The sequence below is a fragment of the Hemiscyllium ocellatum genome, chromosome 18 (genome assembly GCF_020745735.1).
Source record: "Hemiscyllium ocellatum isolate sHemOce1 chromosome 18, sHemOce1.pat.X.cur, whole genome shotgun sequence".
NCBI lineage: Eukaryota > Metazoa > Chordata > Chondrichthyes > Orectolobiformes > Hemiscylliidae > Hemiscyllium > Hemiscyllium ocellatum.
In genome coordinates, this window is record NC_083418.1 from 55,221,795 (window position 1) to 55,248,689 (window position 26,895).

Here is a 26,895-nt window from a genome sequence, read left to right on the forward strand (position 1 = left end):
CCAGAGCATTAGCTTGGGACTCCAGATTACCAGTGAGGTGACATTGTCAAAACACCACTTATTAGTGCTGTGGGATCTTTTGCTGAATGTTTAGGTGGGACCATGGTTTGACATCTGACCTGAAGGTGTGCACCTCTGACAGTGCAGCATGCCCTCAGTATTGTATCTGAGGATTTCAGTCTGGATTATTGGGCTAAAATCTTACGATTGGGACTTTCATGGCTATCAATGGTACATGTATGTTAAAGGAGAGGAGAAAAGTGGAAAAGCAATGAAATTTAGACAGGTAATTTCAGAATTTACGGTCAATCGCTGTATGCATCAGTGCCAATGGTAGAGTAAGAAATTGAGAAATAGAGATAGAGTGAGGGAGAGAGAGAGAGAGAGAGAGAGAGAGAGAATCTGAATTACCTGTGTAGGATCTCTCAGTTGTGCAGAAAAATAGTGATGGATAGAAGTGACTGAACAGCATATGACAGCAGAGTTTGGGACGAGTTCAATTTTACAGAACGTGGAAGTGCACCTTTTTTGAAGGAGATTTTTGGAGATTACTTGAAAGAACATTAGCTGTTCAACATTTGTAGAAAGTATGATCTACAGACACCATAAAAGTCATTCCAATTTTTCTGTAAAAGTTGCTTACTAACATGCAACAATGTGCCAAATGACTTATGACACTAAACATTAACTTCTGAAAGTGGGAAGTCTCATTCTTTCATTTTTAAATTATTACTGGAGATTTTTTAAAAGAATAAATATTTAAATGACGTTTTATTGTGCTTTGCTTTTGTCTTTTTCTGAATGACTCTCTCTCCCTCAAATTAAATCTTTCATACTTGCTCTTTATTTCTCTGTGGTGGAGTCCTATACTCTGCTCCACCCTGCCCCTCATTGAGGAATGGGCAGATTTGTATCTGTACTTCACAGTATTCAAGTGCTTGCACAATATAATCATGAGTCACAGTTGCTGTGGGTGACCCTTGTGCCCAGTAACCAGGTTGCACCAGATATACCAGAGTGCTTCAGGATGTAGGAGTTGTGATGGCTGCCAAGGTGGTGGGCACATATCACCAGAAAGTGGTAATGGTGATCACAGATTACTTGAAAACTAACCAAGTGGAACCCCTTCCTGTTGATGAATTCTACGATACAGCCCTCTCAGAGCCATATGTGTATAGTCGATGCCATCCTACAGCTGGGGGATGTAAGCTATGTTCTCCAATCCTGCTGACTTGTCTTGGGGGAGCTAAATGAACCACTGTGATCTTGCTGAAATGGCATTAGTCACGATCCTGGTGGATTTCAGATGCATAACTGAGAGATCCTACACAGGTCATCCATTGTACCCTGAAAGCAGCCAGTAGCATTGAGGTTCTGAACAGCAATCACCTTCACAACCACCAGGAGAGAATGGTCGCCTGCCCCTACTGCCCCCATTCCAGCATCTGCCTGCACAATTCTGTCACAGTGTCCCAGGACACATAGCCTGAGCAGACACTGTGCCTTGCTCTTGACCAGGAAGTAGATTTGGATCCAGAAAGCTCTGGCCTCCTTCGCACATGGTGCACTGTGAAGAGTCCAGCAGAAGTGACATCTCTCTCTGCTGGGTCCCTTGCCCTCCCCACTAGCCTGCTGCTGATCTTGATCTTGCCACTAGTTCTGGCCCTCCTACATCTGCCTTCGGCTTTGCATACAGCTGCTACTGCACTCTTGGAGGTTGTATGAGTGAATGGCTTACCTTTGGTCAGCACTGCCTTTTTGTAATGCAATTCTTGTTATCCTCAACATTATTAACGTGCTGAGATGTAATTTGCTAACGCCAATGGTGTACTGCAAACAAGGTTCCCTTTAAACTGTGCAACTGCACAGCTACTTGGAGGTCCATTGCTATGCACAGTCTCCAAATTTTATAGAACAGAAAAAAATAATTAGAGGTAATGCTGGCTGAGATACCTATGACAAGCATCCACCTCCGAAGCACCTTCACTCTACATGTGAAGCAAATAAGCAATGTAATGATTGCAAATGAAATGTAGCTTGGTTTGCAACTGGCTGCTTTGCGAACCTGCTTCTTCAATGTCCCGAAAAACATGCATGCTGTGCTTTCACCCATCAAGCTGACCCTGAATTCCGCTCAGTCTGGCTTACTGTCACCACCATTTTCTATGAGCATTTTGGGTCCTGAGAATGGTATGTCATTGAGTCATAGAATGATGGAAGGGAAAGCAGCTTGTGATGGACACTGTCAGCACAGGGCCCTGGTGCTCCTCACTTTGCTGTCAGGAACCCTCCCCCAAAGCCTCCATGACTTCTTTTACTTTGCACTTCCCGGCAGCCCAGTTCCACCCATTTTCCACCTCTCCTTCATCCACTGATGTGCAGACACAGGCCTCCAAATGGTCCTCACCACTGTCTGGGACTACACCTTAACGATGTTCAATCAGTCTGGTGGACTGACATAGTGGAGGCTGAGGGTCAGGTACCTCCTCCTAACTCCCCTTGGACTATGACCCCACCATGGAACACTAGGCTATTGTGTTCATTACAGCCACTAGCCTCATTTCATCTGGTCATCTCCCTGCCCCACCACTGCCTCCAAGCTCACAGTCCCCTAACCCTGCATCGTCCACTTCAACATCCTTCCCAACATCTACAAATAGGACTCTACAGGCAGACCCATTATTTCTGTCTGCTCCAGCTGCTTCCTCCTCACCATGAATGTGCAATCTCTTTACACAATCATCCCCCACCAGGAGGGTCCTGGAAAACAGGCCTGAATTGTCTCCATCAACCACCACCCTCTTCCACCTTGTCGAGCTCATCCTCGCTCTAAACTACCTCTCCTTTACCTTCTCCCACTTTCGTCTGGAAGAAGGGGTGGCCATGGGTATCCATATGGAATTAAGGTTTGCCTGTCTCTTCTGTGTTCCAGTCCTATCCCGAACCCCACCCACGACCCTTCCTCCAGACAAACAATGATATTGTCAGTGCTGTTTTGCTCTCTAATCAGGAATTAGAAACATGAATCTACTTCACTTCCAATTTCCATCCCTGTCGTACCTTCACCTGGTCCATCTCTTGACTCCTCCCTTCCCTTCCTTGACATCGCTGTTTCTATCTCTGGGGATAGGCTGGCAACCAATATCGACTACAAATCCACCGACTCCACAGTTACCTAGACTACATATCCTCAAAACCTGCTTCCTGTAAAGGTTCTGTTTTGTTTTCCTAGTTCCTCCATCTCCATCACATCTGTTCCAATGATGCCAACTTTAACAAGGAGGCCTCTTAAATATCTACCTTGTTCTTTAATTAAGAATTCCCCAACAGTGTGGTTGACTGGGCCCTCAGTGGAGTCTGGCCTATCTGCACTTTAGCCCTCACTCTCTCTCTCCCTCTTGGTTTCTCCTTCTCCTCACCTATCATTCCACTAGCCTCCACATCGAAAGGATCATTAACTACCACTTCTGCCACCTCCAGTGGGATGCCACCATCAGACACATAGACCCTTCCTCTCCCTTGTTAGTTTTCTTTCGGGACTGTTCCCTCTGGTTCACCCTGAACCACTCCTTGTCCACTCCCAACACTCCCCGACAGCCTCTTGGTACTTTCCTGTGCCATCACAAACCTGCCTGTTTACTTCCTTCCTCCTCACTATCCAGATACACCTTCCATGTGAAGCAGTGCTTTTTTCATTATGTTCTGATTTTTTTAGTGACGTTGAACCTGCTCCTCTACGTTCCTCCTTGGGAGATTGCAATGGTGGTCACTGCTGTTTACCTCCACCTCCCATAACCTGCCATGTTCACCAATGCTATTCTGCAAATACCTTATTCACCTGGAGATCCACCCCCAACACCACCCTCATCCCCACCCCTGGGAAATGTCTCCAGTTTTTCCTCCCTAACTTTGAGTCTTCACCCCATTTTTGGCAGTGATCTCCCACAGCCACTACACTCCATGTACTCTCCTCAATGATGAATGGACAGAACATGCCCACCCCCACCGTCTCCCAGACATCATTTGCCCTAGATCTCTGACTGACCTCAATGAGTAGCTCCTAGACAGGACTAGCCAGCCCCCTGATGACTGTGTCTGCAGCTCCCTGGCTGCTTGATTCCCCTGGCAGCTGCTGCTGACCCTACAGGATTGACCATTACCAAATCTCTGGACAGATTCCTGATTGTGAACATTCCAAATGGATGTCTGACCATGGTCAAACCCTGGACTGTGTGCAGATTGTGCCTGTGACTGACAGTGGACCCCCCTTGATGGAACTGAGGGCTAAATCCCCTCCCCCCCCACCCCCACACACACGCCCACGTTTCTCACATTATATTTGGCTGAATGCATGTGCAGTGTGCTGCCATGTGGGCAGTTGGAATATGTTTTTGATGTTAGATGATATTTATAAGGATATCTTTCATAGGGAGGTCTCCTTCCCCCTGAAAATTCCCCAATAATGAGCATGACAGGCAGTCTCTCAAAACATCTGTACTAAATAGTATGTCAATACAACGGTATTGATAATCTCCCGGGTCTCATTTGCTGTCTCTGACCTGTCAGCTAAGTTTTGGAGTGGGGCCAATTTCCTCATGTCCATTTTCTCTTCGAGGTCATCAGCTTACATCAGTCAGCACTCCTGTCCCACCCAATGCCTGAGCAGGGCAACATTATGGGCTTCTTCCCTGCTGCTGAACATCTTCTATCAGTCTAAAGATTGAGCTGGGTGGGCAATTGGTTATTATTTATCTACAAAAGGACTTCAGTTGGAGATATTACTAGGTCTAGGTCCCAATGTAACTTACAGTACAACCAAGGTAGGCAGCAGGGTGATCGAAAGGCTGTCTGAAAATCTTTAGGGTCCTCTTTCCCATCTGCAAATCTGCATGGGAGTGGGTCCAATTCTGCTTATGATTCAGCAACTCCTTGTTTGAAGAAAATTTTCTTAATAACTGTTTGCATGCTTTTTGTAAGAATTTTGGATTAAGAAGCCCTTGACATGGACTCCCCAACCTTAGCCAGTGACCTTAGCTTGCCCCTATTCACTCTGTTACAATTGGCTGTGTTTTTAACAGAGAAACACTGTTTAATCTCTTAACTACAACAGCTGGAACAGTCATAACATTTGAGGACCTTCCTAAGAACTAATGCTTCAGATCCCCTAACCTGCCCCTACTATAAGGGTTAAGAATTGTGGTAATCAATTTCCATGAAGCTCATTACACTAACAATTATTCAATGAAATTAAAAAAAGGCACTATTTATGCACTATATTTCCTTGTTCTATTCCAGGCCGAAGATTAAAACCCTTGCACTTTTCTTACTTTTCTTCTATTATGTTCTGGGAACAAAGCAGTGGAAGGATACATTTACTCCCTCCAGTCTGTTCTACCTTCGACTAGATTATGGCTGATCCTTGACCTAATTCCATATGCCCAGCTTTACCTCATACCACTTCCTAACTTTGGATTACAAAAATCTATTAAAATCTATCAAACTTATCAAAATTCCTCAGCTCTGAGAAAGGGTCACTGGACCTAAAATGTTAACTCTGATTTCTCTCCACAAATGCCGAGCTGAGCTTTTCTAATAATTTCTGTTTCTGTTTCTGATTTCCAATTCTTTCAATTCCGGTTGATCTCAGGTTTATAATGAAGGAAGTGACTGAGGGAAGCAACTTCCAATCTTCTACCATACCTCAGAGCCTCAGCTGGATACACCATCTATTGACTGTATTGGGTCTTGCCCATCTCACTGCAAAGATACAGAGAGGTCATGGGAAGCAGTAAGGTGCAGGAAAGACCACCCAAAGCAATTCTTCTTCATATGCAAACCCACTAGATGGAGGGATGGTGGGGTTAAATATTATTCTGCTTATTATCCAACAACTTTTTGAGTAAAGAAAATGTTCTCAATTTCATTCCTGAAAGGTCTGTCTCCAAATTTGTTGCGTTTCAGACTATTCATCACAGCCCTTTAAAAATTCAACAGAATGTTTATTGTAAGCCAGCCAACTGTACATTATTCAAGCAAAGGAGCAAATGTTTCTTCCTTCCAAATTGAAATAAATATTGCGCGCAATTCTGGTCTCCTTCCTATCGGAAAGGTGTTGTGAAACTTGAAAGGTTTCAGAGAAGATTTAAAAGGATGTTGCCAGGGTTGGAGGATTTGAGCTGTAGGGAGAGGTTGAATAGGCCAGGGCTGTTTTCCCTGTAGTGCGGAGGCTGAGGGGTGACCTTATAGAGGTTTATAAAACCATGAGGGGCATGGATAAGATAAATAGACAAGGTCTTTTCCCTGGGGTCGGGGAGTCCAGAACTAGCAGGCATAGGTTTAGGGTGAGAGGGTAAAGATATAAAAGAGACCTAAGGGGCAACCTTTTCACACAGAAGGTGGTACGTGTATGGAATGAGCTGCCAGAGGAAGTAGTGGAGGCTGATACAATTGCAACATTTAAAAGGCATCTGGATGGGTATATGAACAGGAAGAATTTGGAGGGATATGGGCTGGGTGCTGGCAGGTCGGACTAGATTGGTTGGGATATCTGGTCAGCGTGAACAGGTTGGATCAAAGGGTCTGTTCTGTCCTGTCCATCTCTATGACTCTATCTGCAAGAATATACATTTGTCGAACATAAAACTTCAGTGTCAAAGATGAAATTCCTACTATGTTTTAGATAACATACAGTTTGGAAATGATAGAACACTGAGATGTAACTTACACATTCAGAGGTTGCCAAGCAGGCCACTGAGCCTTTGCCTTGATGACAGTCAAAACACTCTCACCCTGAAGAAATAAACAAGAAAAGGAAAGTCAATGACTTCCATATGATTAATTTTTTCAGCAAACGCATAGAAAAAAAAACATGAAGCTAAGATCTAAGATTCTTTAGAGTTGAAGGTGTCCCTTCATCCCATCATATCACATCCTGCCCGACACTGGACCCATTATGTTTAAGAATGTTGAATTTAGGTCAGAGAAACAGACCAACAGGCCCAACAGCTCCGATCAACCCTCCTCCCGTTATTTTTAATCTGACTCTATCTGCATAACTCTGTCCTCCTTCTTCACACAGTTACTTAGCTTCCCCTTTGATGATTGCATCAACCAATCCTGTGGTAATGCATCTTTCCGTCTGTAAAAGGTTTCTCTTGAATTATTAATTGACATCCTTACAGGCTGTTTTGTATTGATAACCCCTAATTTTGGATTCTACCACAAATGGAAACATGTTTGATAAGACAATCCTCTCACATCCCTTCATCATTTTAAAGAGTGGAGAAAGGTGTTCTCCCAGTATGTTAATCTTTCCTCAGAGATATCCTTAGACAGCAATCTTTTCTGTACATTACCATTGTCTACTCAACAATAATTCATATCTCTTTCGTTATACACAAAAATCCTGCTTTAAAGACTTGGTTTGACTCAATTTAACTAGCCAATCATGGTAAAGCATTTCATGTTTTCGTGAACCTCTCGACAAAACCAATTCTGCTCAACTCTGGCTTTTCTTGCTTGCCACAATGATTTGAATCCAGAAAGTGCCTTACAGTGTTGGAAACCATGACAATCTGCAAAGATCTTGGAAAATGAAAGTAAATGTAAGAGAGATTAGGAGGGGCAATCAGCAACTTACTGAGTTTCAGGGACCCTTGAAGGAAGAAAGAATTGAGGAGGAATTGGAATAGTTAGGGAAGGAAGTTCGAGTGAATGGGATTCTGAATGGCTGAAGGCAAGGCTTCTAATATGCAAGCACATGTGCAAGAGGCTGGAGATGGAGAAAACAAGAAATTGGGGAGCATGGTATTATGCTGTAGGAAATTTTTGATAATTTAAAAAAAACATTAGGTGTAGGCTATAGATCGGATACAGTGTGCAGTTCTGGTTACCACATTATCGGAGGGGCATGTTTGCACTGGAGAGGCTGCAAAGGAGATTCATCAGGATGTTGCCTGGGATAAAAAGTCTCAGAGGAAAGGTTGTGTTTGTTTATCTTGGAGCAGACGAGGCTGGGGGGGGGGGGGAGTGTGGAGGTGATCTGATGGAATTGTACAAAATTATGAGGAGGTACAGACAAAGTAGATTGTGAGAATCTCTTCCCCATGGCAGATGTGTTTCAGACCAGAGGGTATAAGTTTAAAGTGAGGAGCAATTGGCTTTGATGAAATATGCAAAAAGAGGTTGCATATATGCAACCTATTGCCTGAGAGTGTGGTGGAGGCAGATACTCTTGCAGCACTGAAGAAGCAGATGGATGAGTACTTAAAATACTATTCAGGTAAATGGGATAAGTTGCCATATACATGGTGGGCCAAAAGGCCTGTTTCAATGCTGCATGGCTCTACGTCCCTAAATTTCAACTTTAGAAATCTTAAAATTACAGATTTGCTGACTGGAAAGTTTTGCACTTTACACCTTAACAATAATGAATTTTATTTTAACTGGCCAGTGCTTTTAACATTCTCCCCAGAATAATGGGATAGAAAAATATGGTGGGAGAGCATTAATTAATAATTTCTGCACAGTAAAGTGATGCTAATAAAGTCGAGTGATTATAAAAATTTTTAAAAACTGAAACCTATTCTCTTAAGAATTTTATTCGTATTTACCAAAATAATGTTTGCCATTTTCTGAAAGACTATAACACTTGATCCATCAAGTTTGCTCATCAATTCAATGAAATCACGGCTGATCTGATAACCTTTAATTCCACTTTCTTGCCTTATCCCCATACCACTTGATTATCTTAATGATTGGAAATCTGCATATCTCTGCCGTGAATATATTTCATGATCCAGTTTTAATAACCCTCTGTAGTAAAGAATTTCACAGATTCATGTGGAATCTGAGGGAAGAAAATCATCCTCATCTCTGTCTTCAATGGCCTGCTCCTTACTCTGAGATTACACCCCCAGGTCGTAGACTCTTCCAACATGGAATGCAACTTCTCTGCAATGGCCCTGCATCATGATCCCAGTTGAAATTAAGATTGGATAAATCAGGTCACAGACGGAAATTTGGCTTGATAGATTTTTTTTATTCTTTGGTTTTAATGAATGATCTTAAAAATTAATGAAACAAGTTTATTGTACAAAACAAATGAAGACAAATAAGAATAAACTAAACTATTTACATTTAACATAAACTTAAAAGTTTTGAAATACACAGCTAAATGTCATCCAGCTGATTCCCACAAGCACTCTTTACACACATCCCGATCGCATCTGTATATATTTATTTAACTGATGCTTGAACTCTGGTTTTGGAGAATCTGGGAGCTTCTTCTGTAATTTTTCACACGACTGAGTTTAGATATTCTCAGCTTCAAATAACTCCTTCAGGATTTTAACTAACCACTTTTTATCTGGAACTTCTGATTGAGACTCTTCAGATTGAGGTAACCTATTTCTTTACAGTTCTAGACTATTGAGGAGCACACATGTCTTTTATATCCAGTTTTAGTCATGATTTCTGACCTGAAAGCCTTCAAAATGCTGATTGTGTTTGGAATTTTGGATAATTTTCATTGTGTTTTAACTTACTACATTTATGTAATTGCCACTTACCCAGCTCTGGTTTCCCTTCAGGTACTGTTCTTTTGTCCTGTTATTCTTAATTGTGTTAGCAATTTAGTTGTCCATCAAGTTTTGTTTAACCCCTGTTACTTGATACACTGTACATTGCAAAGTTTTGGAAATGTATTAAGAATTGTTATGTTGACTTCTGTCAAAACTTTCCTCCTGTTCTTTGTTGCTGTAAGTGCATCTGTACCCACAGAGATAGAATAGGGCAGCTATTTTTAAGTGACAGCACCCTGTCTCTTGTATTGGAAACATTTTCACTGAATTAAAAGCTGGAATGCATCTGTAAAGTTCAGTAAGATTATACAAAATGTGTCCTTGTGGGGAGAACTAAACAGTGTGAAAATGCATTTTTCATTATTTATTATCTCCCTTCTGGAAATTAGTGGTTACTACAGGAACTTGCAGAACCTTCCTAAAACATTAGTGTTTCTCAAATGTTCTTTTAAATTAGGAAATACAGGTGACAACTAAAGGCTCATTGTGCTGGATATGACCCAAGTTTGAAAAGAGTCAGATGGCACTGATAGTCTTTAACAATTATTTCTTTGAAAGAATCTATAAAGATTCTTAACTCTTTGAGTCAGGAATTTTTTCCTCATTTCAATCCTTAAAAGATTGACTTCTTAACTTGAGACTATGCCTTCACATTCTAGATTTCCCAGCCAGCAGAATCAATCTTTCCATGGTCAGTGTTAGAAATGAAGGTCCCTTTTAAGCTAAAACAGAAGGATATTGACTAATCAGTCTATTCAGAGATGTTATGACACATCTCTAGAGCAGTAGAGACTTGAATCCAGGCCTCCTGGTTCAGAGGTGGAGCACCATCACTGAAACACAAAAGTCCTTAGAAGTATATTTTAATCAACTTGTTCAGATATAAGGCATATCTTGAGTCCGTGGGACTTGAATCTGTGCATGCTGTCTCAGAGATAGGGACTACTACTGTGCCAGAAGAGCTATAAGTGTCACACAGAATATTTTGAGTCAATCTGTTCGGAAATGTTTTACACTTGGGGTAGATGGGTCTTGAACCTAGGCCTCCTAGCCTAGAGGTGGGGACACTGCCATGGCTTTTCATGAGGCCTAATATCCCAATAGAACAGGTCTAGAATTGATTGGGACCATGAGATGGCTCATTCGACTTTGTATTTACTGGCTAGGTTCTTTCAATTGGAAGATGTGCAACTTAGTGGTGATAGTTAACAGATTAAAAAAAACCCACAGGTGATTTGTTAGGAGGAAAAAAACATTGGCTTGTGCGTGGTAACACTTCCAGATATAGAAGAAAAAAAAGAAAATTAAAAACAAAATCAAGCTGGGTTCCGAATCCATTGTGGAGTGGTGTGGACAAGTCAAATGACTTTCATATGGGCCTGCTCCTGAACCTGCGAAAGTTGGCTATTGATTGGGTCCAGGCTGTGGGCAGTATAGCAGGTTGTAGTGTCAGCTGTCTGCCCTTCTTCTGCGACTATACACGTAATCGGGAGTCATTGCGGAGGGAATATGTGTGACCACTGATACTCTCCATGCTTTTAAATAAAAGTGAGAACTGCAGGAGTTAGAGTGCTTTATCTCCTCTACCAACTTCTTTTGAATTAGCCCTCTCCATTTCCCCCTACCTCTCCCTCACCTTTGGTGGTTTGCATTGCCTTGCTGGGCAATGTACGTAATTTGATTTAATTTGAAATACAGGTGATATAGCAATAGTGGATAATGTTTGACAAATACCATGGATGATTTGGTAATGGATAAAAAAAGGTTCTTTTGTGAGTAAGAGCATATCGGGATATTAAAAATAAACAAATATGAATTTTCTGGAAAAATTCGGCAGGTCTGGCAGCATCTGTAGGGAGAAATACAGTTCACGGGATCCAAAATGTTAACTCTGATTTCTCTCCACAGATGCTGTCAGACCTGCTGAGTTTTTCCATTAATTTCTACCTTTGTTTTTCTTTTTACCTACGTCCAACGTTCTTTTGGTTTCTTTTTAAAAAAGAGCTGTGTTCCTAGTGCCTCCATCTCTGAGACAGGAGGCCTAGACTCAAGGTCCACCTGCTCCAGAGCTGTGAATAGGTTAGTTAGAGAATAGCATGCACTGGGGTCTGCCCAGTGAGAGTTGTCTTCTGGACAGAAGAAAATCCCATAGGGGAAATGACCACCTGTGTTTGTTACCTGTAGATGTACAATAAAATCCTCTGCTGCTTTTTTCAACATATGGATAATGGTCTGTTAACCTGTCAGTGACTATCTATCAAGGCTCTGCAGAATTTCATACGGTAAAAAGTGTTCATCTTTTTTTTTCTAAATTTGAGAGAGTAAGATGGCTCAGTGCTTATCGCCGCTGCCTCACAGTACCAGGGACCTGGGTTTGGTTCCACACTCGGGTGATTATCTTTGTGGAGTTTGCACATTCTTCCTGTGTCTGCATGGGTTTCCTCCAGATGCTCAGGTTTCCTTCCATAGTCCAAAAATGTGCCGGTTAAGTAGATTGATCATGCTAAAATCGCCCATAGTGTGGAGGCTAATTGGATTAGGGTTACAGAGATAGAGTGGGATGCTCTGCGGAGAGTTGTTGTCGACTGGATGGGCCAAATGGCCTGCTTCCACACTGTAGGGATTCTATAAGAGTACAGACCCAATTTATTTAGCCTTTACATCACAGGACAAGCCTCTCAATGACAATGGGGCAATAAGCCCTGAAAGTCGTGGAAGATGTTGTGGAAAAAAAGGGTTGGAATATTAGATTTGAACCTTCTTACTAAATTAATTTTAAAAAAGGAATACTTGCATTTATATAGGAACCTTTGCAACCTCAGGGAACTGCAAAACATTTTGTGGTCAAAGGATGACTTTGAAGCATAGTCAATGTTGAAATGTAGGAAAGATGGCAGTCAATGTGTACAGAGCAGGCTCCCAAAAATAGCATTGGGATAATAACCTCTTTTGTGACGTTGCTGAAGCATTGCTATTGGCCAGGACATTGGGGAGAACTTACTGGCTCTTTTTAAAAATAGTACCATGGGTTCTTTTACACCCATCTTTTCAAGCCACCATCTCAACTGAAAGGAAACACCTGCAACAGTGTTGCACTCCTCCAGTACTGTAATGAAGTGTCAAACTAGCTTTTGAGAGCAAGTCTTACCTGAACTGAGATTTAACTCACAACATTTTAACTGTATAAATATAGTTGCCGCCATTGAGTCACAGTTGAGCCTGATTGGTATTACTTTCAATATGTGGAGAAGAATGAGAGACAGGACATTGGACTTTGAGATCTTGTGTTCAGGTGATAACTGAATAACACAACATGAGATGAGAACTATGAGATTTATGTTGCACCTTTATTCTGGTGGAAACAAGATAGATGTCAGAAACATTCATGCAGCAATCCCAGTTGCTATGCCTCTGCCCACATAAAATGCCTCTTGCAACTCCCTCTCCAATTTATGGCATCTACAAAAAGAAAACTCACTCATAACTAGCAATGTGACTTGTTTCGCGAATGAATGCCCTTTTGGTTTGTATCACGCAGTGAGAATGAAATTAAAATTAATGAAAACACGAACAATTCGGAATTCACTAGAATAAGAAGGACCAACACTTAATAAAAGTGATATCAGGAGAATAGGAGGACTTAGAGCAGTTTGGATTAACAAAGTCCATCATCATTCCCATTTGACAAGCATCTGGTAGAGTTTAAACATAATCAGTTTTCCTGAGAGACATTTCCTTCCATTTACAGTGACGGGTCTCATAAATTAGTCATTGACAATGGAGCACCATTAATACACACAGGTGAAATCTAATAACCTATTCTGGATTAGACACAACAGGCTGCAAGGGGCTAAACAGGCTTTTGCTCCATCCAGGAACTCTGCATTAGACCATTGCAAATTAACCAGCTGACTTGGAAGCATTCTATAAGGTTATTGTAGCATCTGTATACTTTCCACTGAACCACACAAGTTAGCTCTTCACAGGGAAAATAAATCCAGAGACTGAACATTCTTGATTTGGCAAAAAAGTAACCACAGGATGGTCTTAACTTCAAACTGCAAAAAGACAAATTTTCCACTAAATGCTTAGGCCACTTAGAATGCATTCCAACAAATCTTAGGTATTAACAGGGGAAGTTGGGGATGTGTTGCTTGATTTTTATCTTTAAGAAATCTAAGATATGCAAGGATGGGAACTGTTGATCCAACAACCATAAAAGAGATAACAAGCATCGTCCAAACCAGCAATTTCTGCCATCTAGAAGGACAAGAGCAGGAGGTGTATGGGAACATCACCCACCTACACTCTCCTTATTGGAACTATATCCAGTGGGTCAAAATCTTGGAAATCCCTCCATAATAGCACTGAGTGTGCTCCCATCACAAGGAGTCCAGAACTAGAGAGCAGAGGTGTAGAGTGAGAAGGGAAGAGACTTAAAAAGCACCTAAGGGGCAACCTTTTCATACAAAGGATAGTGCGTTTATGGAATGAGCTGCCAGAAGAAGTGGTGGAGGCTGGTACAATTACAACATTTAAAAGGCATCTGGATGGGTATGTGAATATTAAGGGTTTAGAGGGATTTAGGTCAAATGCTGGGAAATGGGACAAGATTAATGTAATGTATCTGGTCGGCATGGACGAGTTGGAATGAATGGTCTGTTTCTGTGCTGTGTGTTTTTATGACTCTGTGACCGCTGCGATTGAAGAAGGCAACCCACCACCTCAAGGAGAATTAGAAACAGGCGTTAAATGCTGGCCTAGCCAGCAACTCCCACATCCCATGGAAATCAGAAAATAAAACTCTTGAGAAGCAGCCATCAAAGGTGCAGCCTTTGGTGTCCAAGAGATGCTAGTTCACAGAGTGTGGCACTAGGAAAGCAAAGGATGAGGTGGGATAAATCTTCCCAAACGTTTTCCCATGGCAATTCCATTTTGAGATTCAGAAATTGTTAAGACCTGCAATGAGTCCGGAAGAATGAGGGTTGACGGTTTGGTGGGAGAGAGACATGTGAGAGTGGAGGTTAGCGCTGGAGGGGGGAGAGACCTGCAAGAATGGAGTTGGGTAGAGACCTGGGGTGGGAGAAGTACACTAGCACCGAAGGGAGGAGCTGCGAGAACGGTTGTGTTTGAAAGTCGGTGCACAGCTACATAAGAGCTCCGCGTCCATTACTGACCCGGATTCTTAACCATCAAATTTCAGCTTGAGACACCACTTGGAGATTTAACTGTCACTTTGTGAAGCTCTGAGATAAGAAATTGCAGTTTTCTCTTTTTCATGATACACACCCATGAAACAGTTGGATTTTTGCAACAATCTAACAGCTTTCCTGTTTGCATTAATATAGCGCCTTTTTTGCCTGATGCGGTGAATGTGAATGTTCCAGAAAATAAACTGCAAAGTTGCTAGGACCTCTGGCCTTTCAGAATAGCACTCCCTCATTACTGCACTAAAAAGTCCAGTTCAACATTTTGTTCTTCCACTTTAATTTTATTTTATTCCTACGTTAACTGTTATTAAGTGCAGGCTAATTTCTGCCAGCATTGAAACAGTGATTTTGTTCAAGTTGTGAGAATATTTACCTGGATCGTCAAAGTCTGTGGTGGATGTGAAATATCTTGTTGATCTAATGAAATAATGTATAATCTGGAATTGAGTTGGCTCTTGGATGAGAACACACCTGCTAGACTGGTTGACAATTTTGGTGGGTTCTCTGCAGACTTTCTCTCCTTGAGCTCTCACAAGTTATCTTACACAATTCTCCACAGTCTGTCTCACTACATATGCACCACTGCTCCCTGGTGCCCACTCACTCAATTTTGGACTCAGCAATGACAGAGGTTCTTGCCACTGCCATAACCACTGGGCAATGTTACCACATATAAAGTTCGAACAAGCACCAGGTCAAATGCTGCTGACCAGGAGCTGCCCTTCACAAGTTCGGTATAAGCTGATAGCATATGATATGGGTGTACTACAGTACCACAGGGCAACATGTCCATCCCCTTGACTGATGACTGCTGATAACCATGAAAAAAACTGGCTGGCAAGTTTGGTATCTGCACTCAATGGCAAGGCAAGACAGATGCACTTCAAGCTGTGACTAGATTGGCATAGCATAAAAATGCAAGACAGTGATGAGGCAAGCATCCAAGTAGGGATAAAGGGAATGACGTTAGAAAGCGTTCAGTCCTGAGGTTCAGTTTTCCAGTAGAAGTGGACAACCCTATTCTCTGTATGTCTGAGAGTCACCATGTTGATAATGGGGAGGCTAGTATGTGCCTGACGTCGAGCTCCATGGACAGGTGTGGTACAGTCTGTCATTACCCATGGAGGGTATCCTGAGAACTTGTAGACTACTATCCAAGGAGTAAGCTGTAAACTGAAGCCTCTTGCTATCAGCTCTGACCTTCATGTCGAGGTTTGCCAATGTTGAGATTCTATCCAGCATGTGGGAGAGTAGGGAACTGCATGTTAATGATATAAGGTTAGGTACTAATGAAGTGTCAATGCATGCAAATTGGCATCTCTAGTGGGCTTCACATCTCACTGTTCAAACCTTGATTGCAGAAATGGTCTCCTGCTGCTTGCTGGCAGAGAATTTCATTTTTCCAATCTTGTCATATTTTTCCCAACTGAGTCACTAATGCCCACGTCATTCAGGGGCTGGGAAATCTCAACTCAATGTCTTCAAACTCCTCAAAGGCATGCAGTGTGATACAGAAAATGGATGGTAAATTGCTGCAATCGTCCCTCATGCATACTTTGTTTTATCTTCAATATTGCTTCCACGTTTATCTTCTGAAATCTTTGCCAATATCATTTTACTTTTTCAGTACAGGAATAATATTTCACTTTAGTGCTCTACATTTCAGTTGAACTTCTTTTTTGCAGTTCTCTTTGTTCTCAGATAGTGGATATCAATTTGGGACCTTGCCTGTGTTCATAGGGTTAGTTGGTAGGGATGCTCTCACTGGGATAGTTGAAATTGCAGTGGGTCTTTGCAACATCTATCCACCTACTTCTGACTTGTCTCTCATGTTACATATGGCAGGGAATGTGTCAGGCAGCCTTACAAATCTATGGGCCATTTAGTCAATTAAGTGACCGATCAGTAGCCACTTGAAGAGATCTCATTCTTCCTTCAACACTATTTTGCCTCTGCAAGTGATTGTGGTAAGTTACCAGTTTTCAGCAAGGTGGGGTCAGGCCTTTTCAGGGAGAAATTCACCGCTGTCCATTGGCACACTCTGCCCACATTGTACCTTCCCCCTTTAATCTTGCCCGCCTGCTACCTAATACCCAGTTCCAAACTTCTTCTTTTGTGGGTTAGCAGGCTGGCTCACTCAAAATTCTAGACTTCTCTAAAGTCCAAGTTCCACTACTCTTTTTGCTTGGGATTTCTGTCCAGCAGTGGATAGAATTTGATCTTGACACTGGTGCTGGCTAATTACTTTGGCTGGGATATCTCTCTAGTAAGACTTCCTTGCAGATTGGCAGTGGAAATCCAACTCTGATTAAACTGCGTCCAATATTGGTGTGGGCTGGCCAAATTCTGAGTCGATAGATTCAAGTCTGACTTTTCCTTTTGTACTGGAGTGAAAAGCACATCTCTGCATAACATCCAGTCTCATATCTCTGGAAGAGAGGCATTGCATGGTATCTTGACCATGACTAGCTCTGTAAACTTTAAAGTTTGTAACTCACAAACACTAGTTTCCAGTACTTTGGCCTTCACAGTCTGATATATCTGAGTATTGATACAATATCAGGGGATGATTACTGAAAGGAAGATTGGGAAATTACAATTTCTTTTAATTTTCAAACAGAAAACTGAAGTCATATTAACTGTTATGAAATTTGACAAAAAAAGTAGATTTAAGTCATTGGTACCATTTCACAATGAGTTTCTCTGAGTTTGAGCCATGGTTATTTCCCCATGACTAACACCCACACCCCAGCTAAATGGCCCAGGTAGAGTCCTTACACAATCCTATTGTCTCCTTAGCAATTACCCATCAATGTAAATTCTGAGGTAGCATGTTTTCTGAGATGGATACCACTCTGATGGATATGACAAAAATAAATAAGGCTGAAACATTCACAACAATCTTCAGCCAGAAGTGCCAAGTGGCTGATCCAACTCAACCTCCTCAAGAGGTTCGCAAGATCACAGATGCCAGTCTTGAGTTAATTAGACTCACTCTACGTGATATCAAGAAATGGCTAGAGCAACTGGATATTGCAAATGCCAGACCCCCAGGGTTCTGGAAATAATACACAAAACCAAAGTTCCAGAACTTGCTGCTTTCCTAGCCAAGCTTTTCCAGTACAGCTACAACACTGACATCTACCTGTAAATGTAGAAATGACCCAGCTTTATCCTGTACAAAGAAAATGCATGACAATTCCAATTCTGCCCTATCAGTCTGCTTTTAAGCTTTGGTAAAATGATGGAAGATGCCATCAATAGTGCTATCAAGCAACACCTGCTCAGCAATACCCAGTTTGGGTTCCTCCAGAGTGACTCAGATCCTGCCCTCATTACAGACTTATTTCAAAGATGGACAAGAAAGTTGAATTGCAGAGGTGACTGAGAGCAGCATTGAGGAGCCCAGAAACAGAATCAATTGGTTTAGGGGGAAAACGGTCCAATGGTTGGAGTCATAGCTTGCACAAATAAAGATAGTTTTGGTTGTTAGAAGTCAGTCACCTCAGCAATGGGACATCTCTGCGACTCCATGAGTTGTGTCCATCCATCTTCAGTTACTTCATCAATGACCTTCCTTCCATCCGATCATCAGAAATGGGAATGTTCACCAATGATTGCACAATGTTTAACACTAGTTGTGACTCCTCAAATACAGAAGCAGTTTATGTCCGATTGCAACAAGATCATGCTTTCGCCAAAAAATGACATGTAAATTTGTACCACACAGGTGCCAATCAATGACTATCTCTCATAAGAGAGACTCTAAATTTCATCCCTTGATATTCAATGGTGTCACCATTGCTGAATCCCCCACGATCAACAACATGGGGATTGCTATTGACCAGAAAATGAACTGGACTAGCCATATAAATATAATACCTACAAAAGTAGGTCAGAGGCTAGGAATCCTGCAGTGAATATCTCACCTCCTAATTCTCCAAAGCCTGTCCACCAACTGCAAGGCACAAGTCAGCAGTCTGATACTTCTCATTTACATTGGTAATGCGGATCCAACAATGCCCAAGTACCTTAGTGACATTAAGGATAAAGCAGCCCATTGGATTGGCACCAAAATCCACAAACATCCATTCCATCTACCAATAATTTTCTGTAACGGCAGTGTGTACCATTTACAAGATGCACTAAAGAAATCCACTAAGACTCCTTTGCCAGAGCCTTCCAAATTCATGAATCCATTTAGAAAGATAAAGGCAGGAGAGACATTGGAACATCATGAACTGCAATTTCTGTCCAAGACATTCACCGTTCTAACTGGAAATATATCTCTGTTCCTCCAGTGTCGTTGTGTAAAAGACCTGGAACTCCCTCCCTAATAGCATGTGGATCTATCCACAGCACATGAACTGTAGCAGTTAAGGAAAGCACCTCACTCAAGGGCAACTAGGAATGGGAAATAAATGCTGGCCCAGCCTGCAATGTCCAATTTCCATGAATGACTTAAAACAAAGTTTATTCACGCGTAAGTCATTGATGGTGACAGGACAGACCGGGAGGTTAAAAAAAAATCAGTGCATTCAGAAAATGTGGATTAAACAAGGACACTCAGGACATAATGAAAGAAATCCACGCTGAATAACCACATTATCTTTCTAAGAGGTAGCAAGTAGGGTAAATGAGGGTACAAGACTTTTGACAAGGTCGCACATGGCAGACTGATTGGTAAAACCTGATTCAGTGCTCATGTTTCCAGAATACAACTTAAAGCTGAAACTAAGTCAAAGAGTGTGGTGCTAGAAAAGCACAGCCGCTCAGGCAGCATCCGAGGAGCAGGAGAATCAATGTTTCGAGCAAAAGCTCTTCATTAGGAATGATGAAGAGCTCATTCCTGATGAAGAGCTTATGCTCAAAATGCTGATTCTCCTGCTCCTTGGATGCTGCCGGACTGGCTGTGTTTTTCCAGCACCACACTCTTCAACTCTGATCTCCAGCATCTGCAATCCTCATTTTCTCCTCCTTAAAGCTGAAACTGTCTAATCATCAAGCCACGGCTAACACGCCTGAAGTTCTCTGAAAAAAATTGATTTCTAATTCATTAAAACTCAGTTAAAAAAAGTCTTCAAATCAGGAATGACATCGATTCATACAGCATGGAAATAGACCCTTCTGTCCAACCAGTCCATTCTTACCATAATCCCAAACTAAACTAGTTTGGCCTGCCTGCGCTTGGCCCATACCTCTCCAAACATTTCTTATTCATGAAGAAATCCATTAATAAATCTAGAAATAAGCCTGAATCTCAGGAACAACTGCAAGATCCATGCTACTCTCAGTCCACTATTTTAGAATTCTTGAGATGAATCTGAATGCATGACACTATGAATTAGTTTTAAAGGTTTTGCAAAAAAAAACTTCATTTTTTCTTGATATCTGATTTTATCCAATGATGTAAGTTTGATCGCTGAGCTGGAAGGTTCATTTTCAGACATTTCGTCACCATGTCATTTGACATCACCACAGGAAATGACATCACCACAGGAAATGACACCAATAATTCAAAGAAACCTAAACACATAAATAGAAGGCGGGCCATAACACCACTGCTTCACCGGAGGCTCACTGATGATGTTACCTAGTATGGTGACGAAATGTCTGAAAACGAGCCTTCCAGCTCAGTGAGCAAACCTACACCCAGAACCTCAGCCTGAGCTACAATTCTTCTCAAGACAAGTTTACGCAATGAGATTATTTCAAACTTCCAGATTTTGTCATTTTCCTTGCTTAACTTTCCACACAGCATATTAAATTCAATCCAATACCATATAAATAACCTTTACTTGCAAAATATTAAGTGAATTGAGTTGATCTGGGGAACTATGCAGTTATTGAGTAGGAATTCCATGGATCAATGGGAGCAGGAACTAGGTCAGGTGGATGGAGTGTTTTGAGCCACCAGTTGATTTGATGACTCCATAGCAACACTCCCATTGCTCCTCCACGGCATTTTGGAGAACACTGTGGGACAGAACCACAAGAGTGCATAGCAAATTAAGGTATTCAACAGGCCAATTAGGGGCCAATAGTCAGAGGCAATACAATTTTTTTGTGTCTATGAGCCCGCTGAGGCATAGGCAACACATCAGCAGATCAGGGTTGCAAAGCAATGCTATAGGATCCCTCTGAGGACCACAATCAAGACAAAATTCATTTTATTCATTTTGCTATTACCGATAACTGTATTTGGACTCAAAGCAAAGTCCACCTCATCAAGTCAGCAAGGAGAGAAAACTTAGTAAAATCAGTGAAAATAAGGTAGCACAAGGACTTCCTGATGTGATCACAATCAAACAAAAACAAAAAGAAGAAAATACCTGAACGATTATCAGGCTGCCACTGCAGTGTCTCAGGTACAATAATCTGCAGTTTTAACTATAACAAAATCACAAAGGAATGTCACATGGGGTTTGTTCCGAGACCTGCTGATGTTCAGGGTGACGCCACATATATGTATTTTCCAAAGCAGGAGATTTTTTTGATACACAGTTCTTTCTTCATAAGTTTCAACTCTGGTTAGTTTGAAGCGTTCTAGCCTTGAGTCATGCTCAAATCCTGTTCCAGAAACTAGAATACATAATCTAAGCTGATACCTACAGAACAATACTGAGACAGCCCCCCAGTGTTAATATTCAATGAAATATTAAACTGAGATCCTGTCACCTTCATCAGGTAAATGTAAAATATTTCATTGGTATATTTCAGAAAAGCCCAGTGTCCTGGCCAATATTTATCCCTCAACCAATATTATTAAGGCAGATTACTTCATCATTTGTTACATCTCACTGTGGTAACATATTGGGAATCAAGTCTAGGAGTTGTCACTAAAATCAAAGATTTTATACAAGTATGTGAAATTCCCTAATTTACCTGTCTTTTAGACCCAGGGGGTCAGGAAGCATGATCAAGTTTCGATACTTAACAAGAATTACTATTTATTAGAAATAAACAGATTCTAGCGACAGATAAAAGTTACAACCATCAATATATAACCCTACTGGTTAAAACCACAATCCCTATGTAAAACCCCTCCCACATATGCACACAGATGAGAAAATAAACATGGGTGCCATAGAAGGAAAGAATGACTTTCCTTCTTTGGACAGTGGCCCCTGTCCAAAGGGTACAATGAAATGATCCTTTTTGTTCATGAGCCTTCAGTGCAAAAGAATGATTAGACAGGAAATAAGTTGACTTGCTGCAGTTGGATAAAGTCTCGGTAAGTCCTCATTTGGGCCATTGTGTTTCAAGATTATACACTCCGTTAAGGAGGGGTAAATTTACTTTATGGGGTGTGCAACAGAGGTCCATTATGTTAATCATGAGGACAAACTTCTCCATTCACGTTGACATTCTGTCTCTCAGGGGGCTATGGAAGGTCAATCGTTGAATATGTTCAAGTCTGAAATTGATAGATTTCTGAAGATTGATGACACCAAGGGATATGGAGATAGTGCTGAAAATGTGTTGCTGATTAAAGCGCAGCAGGTTAGGCAGCATCCAAGGAACAGGAAATTCGACGTTTCGGGCATAAGCTCTTCATCAGGAATGTGTGGAGGTACAGGTGAAGTGTGACATTGAAGCAGATATTAAGCCATAATCTAACTTAATGGTGGAGCAGGCATGATTGGCTGAATGGTCTACTTCTGTTCCTAACTTCCTCCTTGATGAGAGCAAGGACTCGGGCAAAATGGGCAGAAGTTTATGGAGAGTAAAATATGGAAAGCTGACCAGAAGTCAATAAGTAGAGTCATATCTAGAGGAAAAACAACTATGGATAATGATTTCAGCAGCAGATAAACTGGTTAATCATGATTGTCTCATGTGGTTGTGAAAACCATGATACATTTTCATTTTTTTCTTTTTTACCCCCTTTGGGACCCTTCAGCAACATCAGGACAACAATATCAGCTATGGAACATGAAGGACAATGGTGTTCAACAGTCTGTCTGTGAGCATCTCATTGATTCCTTTAGTCAGGGATTGCATGTTTTCATTAAGCAAAACTTGCAAAGGTATTCTTGGCAAACAGCCTGAGAATAATCACAGAATGGTGTGCAGCAGTTTTGCTTGAACAGATTTCACTGTATCAGCAAATTATGGCCCCACAGCTGGTAACAAGAAATGTGTGAGCATATGCCACAGGATTTTAACATTACGTTTGTCCAACTCCTATCGATCTACTTCTTGTGAAAGCAAGTTAATTTTTCCCTGAAGATAGTTTGACAGATGTGATTATTTGCAAGTGCATAAAATCCTCTTCATATTAGCATACCCATGATCAGTAAAGCTAGATTATTTTTCAGCCAATCCCTGCAAAATGGCAACATAAATTGTGGAAAATATGACAGCTCACAATATGCCACGTTTTTTTCAGCTAACAGTTTCTATGTTTGCATTCACCATTAAATAATTCTGATCCCATTTAGTCTTTAGTGCAGAAATCTATTCTAAACATTCACAGGCACATGCATCAACTCACCTTTTACTGAATAAATCCATTTCCAATAACCATTTAGGTGTTTAATTGGATCTCTCACAGCCAGTTAGTTATTGTCAACTTGATGCAGAGGATAGAGCTCTCACCTCAAGTGTCTGTAAGTTGTCTGTACAAACATTATGCCAGAGACAAATTCCTGGCTGATCCTTGTACTGAAGGAGTGCTGCTCTCTTAGGAATGCTGTCTCTCAAAAGGAGATATTAAACCAAAACCCCTTCTACCATATTGGATGGTCATAAAATATGTTATTCTACTTTTCAAAGAAAAGCAGAGAAATTCTCTTTGATGTTCTGGCCAATGATTATTCATCAGCCAATACTAGAGAATGAAAATCAGCTTTAATGGCATTATTGCATTGCTGTTTGTGGAAGATTATCGTGTACAAATTTCCTACTATGCTACCAGCATTACATATATTGATAGCATTTTTTTGCAATAAGCACTTTGGGACAGCCTGAGGTCATAAAAAGTGTTATATAGATGCAATTCTTTCATGGCATTTAATTCAGTTTAATCACAGCGGGTCCAGCAGCATCTGTTGTGAGAAGAACAAAGTTCACATTTCAGCTCTGCAACCTTTATCAAATTTGGGACAACTGAAAAGCATCATACATTTTGACCAAATGAAAGGGGTGTGGCGAGTGTGAAAAATACAAAAAGGAAGATCTGTGAAAGGGCACAGAGAAGGAGAGATTAACTGTTAAATGAATCAGGCTAAAAGATGTCGAAAGTGCCCTGTAAAAGAACAAAAGATAAATCCGGAGGAGATGTGAATGGCAAATGGGTGAACAGCTACCATCTGAAAGTACAACAAAAGAGATAAAACAAAAGTCAAATCCACCCCTCAAAGAAAACTTTGAGACACAAAAAAGTTTCATTGGCACACTGCATAAAGACTGACGACCAGGAGTTTTCAATTTTACCCACCATTATTTTTATTTTATCTTTCATTACATTTTTAAGTTCTGAAGCACAGATCTGAACTCTGTTACTCTCAATCTAGATACTGCTCACCTGTTGGGTATTTCCAACATCCTCCATTTTTATTTCAGATTTCCTGCATCTGCAGTATTTTACCTTTGTGCCATTAATTTATTACACCTTTAAGGAAGATGAATCACCCATTCATCCTTAATCAGGTAAGTAAGCAACAATGAGGAACAAACAGTTCTTTGGTCCAAGTGTCTGAATTGCAGCTCGACATTTACAGCCAGTTAAAATTGTTCAGTATGTTACATTCAGCTCTGATTCTCTGGGTCAAATATTTGAACACATTTGATTATGCCTTCTGTTATCTCTTTGTACAGCAGAATGAGACTGGGGATTAAATGACATGGATAGATTGTACACACTTGGCTTGTATTCCAAATTGGATGTAGAAAATGGAGGGGTTGTTTCAACTGTCAATGCAACTTAATTAGGGTAAACACAAAGAGACAATTAAAATAGTTTTAGGATGAACATAAGGAAGTAATTCTTCACAGAAGGGATAGGAAACCTTTAAAACTCAGTGGATTTTGATGAAAAGGTGAAGTTTTCAAAAATCAGAGCAATAAGAATTTGTTGAGCAATGGTGGTTGGACATATGGTGAATATATGGAATTGAAGTGCAGATCAGTGATTATTTAATTGAATTTTGGGTGGGAGGGATAAAATGGCCTCCCCTCACTGCAATAAAACTTTTGAACTCAATCCAAGAATGATATGAGGCATATTGTGGGGTGACTGTAGCAAGCTTGGCAGGAAGAGGTGACTTTAGATCTTTACAAGTCTATCTAATACTGGGAGGAATTCTTTACCTCATATTTTAATCTGTTGCAGACAATCAATAGAGATTGATTGTTGTAATTAGTCAGCATCACAAATATTAATGTAAGATATGAGTACCAGGATAACAGAAGATGAATGAGGTGGATATTGGTCTTTTGGCATCCAGCAGCACTGAACATAAAGAGGCCTTACAACACAGCAGGTAGTACCGCTGCTTCTGAGAGAGAAGCTCAAATCCCAATCGGAGGGTTTATGGCTCACAAAGGTGAGGCCGTGACCTGTCAAAACAGTTTGAGCATTAACTTGCAAGTCCTTCCCAACACATGCCAGTGGTAGATGGAAACAGCAGGAGAGATTCCTGGTCAACTATAAGGTGAAAACAGTATTGAAGCTCTAACATCACTTTCCATATCTCCAGGCAGCCTGTATGTATAAGGGTGTACAATGCCATAGCATCAGACTCAGAAACTGTAGGAGGTTGGTTGGGTCTATTGGCTTGACTGTTGGTGCCAATAAATAGCACTAGTTCGATCTCCATTCTGGTCGTTGTGAATTTGGAATGTGACTTCTTACTCTAATCATGGTGGAGGTTTGCTGTCTGGGTTGGACCTGGCTTCAGGGAGAGGATGGAAGAGGATCTGAACATTCCATTTTCTCCAGGAGGGATATTTGACTTGTGTGCTGAAGGAGGTAAAAACAATGACTGCAGATGATGGAAACCAGATTCTGGATTAGAGTGCTGCTGGAAAAGCACAGCAGTTCAGGCAGCATTCGAGGAGCAGGAAAATCGACTATTCGGGCAAAAGCCCTTCGTCAGGAATACAGTATTCCTGATGAAGGGCTTTTGCCCAAAACTTCGATTTTCCTGCTCCTCGGATGCTGCCTGAACTGCTATGCTTTTCCAGCACCACTCTAATCCAGAATTGTGTGCTGAAGGAGACAGGGTCGGCCTGAATATGTTTTTAGCTTGACATGACAACACTGAATTCAGGGCAACACAGACAGAGAGTGCACAGTTTAAAGAAAGGAATAGTTCATTGTCATTTTCATAACAGGGTGAGACAGTGACATAGTGGTAAGATCTGCGACCAAAACCACAATCCAGAATCCCAGGCTCTTATTCTGCAGAAACGAGATTCAAATCCCACCATGATGGATTGTGAAATATGAATTCAATAAAATATGAATTCAGGAACCAATATTGATTGCCGTAAAAAGCCATCTGATTCATTGATGCCCTTTAGGGAAGGAAATCAGCCATCCTTATCTTGTCTGCCCTGTATGTGACTCTCGTCCCATAGCAATGTAGTTGACTCATAACTGCCTCTAGGAAATTAGGGATGAACAATACCAGCTGGTCTAGTCAGCAATGCTGACACCCCAAGAATAAATAAAAGTTTCTTGTGAGGAAGGAGCAAAGTCAGCCACGGAACCTGCTCTTAACAGCCATCCACTGATACCAACTCAACACTGAGGTGAGAACAGGATCACCTTTTGAATCACAGAATGGTCACAAGAGGAGACAATTCAGCTCTCAAGAGGAGGCAATGATGTATCATCACCGGATTAGTAATACAAAGACCCAGATAATGTTCTGAGGAAATAAGACTGAATCCCACCAGAGCAGAGGGTGGAATTGGAAAATCTGCAATTATAGACTGCTGCTGAACAAAAAACCATTACATTGTTATAAAAACGTGTCTGGTTCACTTTAGGGAGTGAAAACTGCTGTCCTTACCTGATCTGGCCTAAATGTGACTCCAGGCCCACAGCAAAATGGTCGACTCTTAAAAGCCCTCTGCAATGTTCAAGCAAGCCA

At 41.2% G+C, this 26,895-nt stretch overlaps 1 protein-coding gene across 2 annotated transcripts in view; it reads right to left on the reverse strand.

The window, feature by feature from the left end:
- Nucleotides 1–26,895, reverse strand: part of spon1b (spondin 1b) — a 349,924-nt gene that overhangs the window by 71,279 nt on the left and 251,750 nt on the right. For both annotated transcript variants that reach the window (XM_060839037.1, XM_060839036.1), the window contains one exon: nt 6,725–6,789. In XM_060839037.1, coding sequence (XP_060695020.1) covers nt 6,725–6,789 — 65 coding nt within the window. The remainder of the gene's footprint in view (nt 1–6,724; nt 6,790–26,895) is intronic.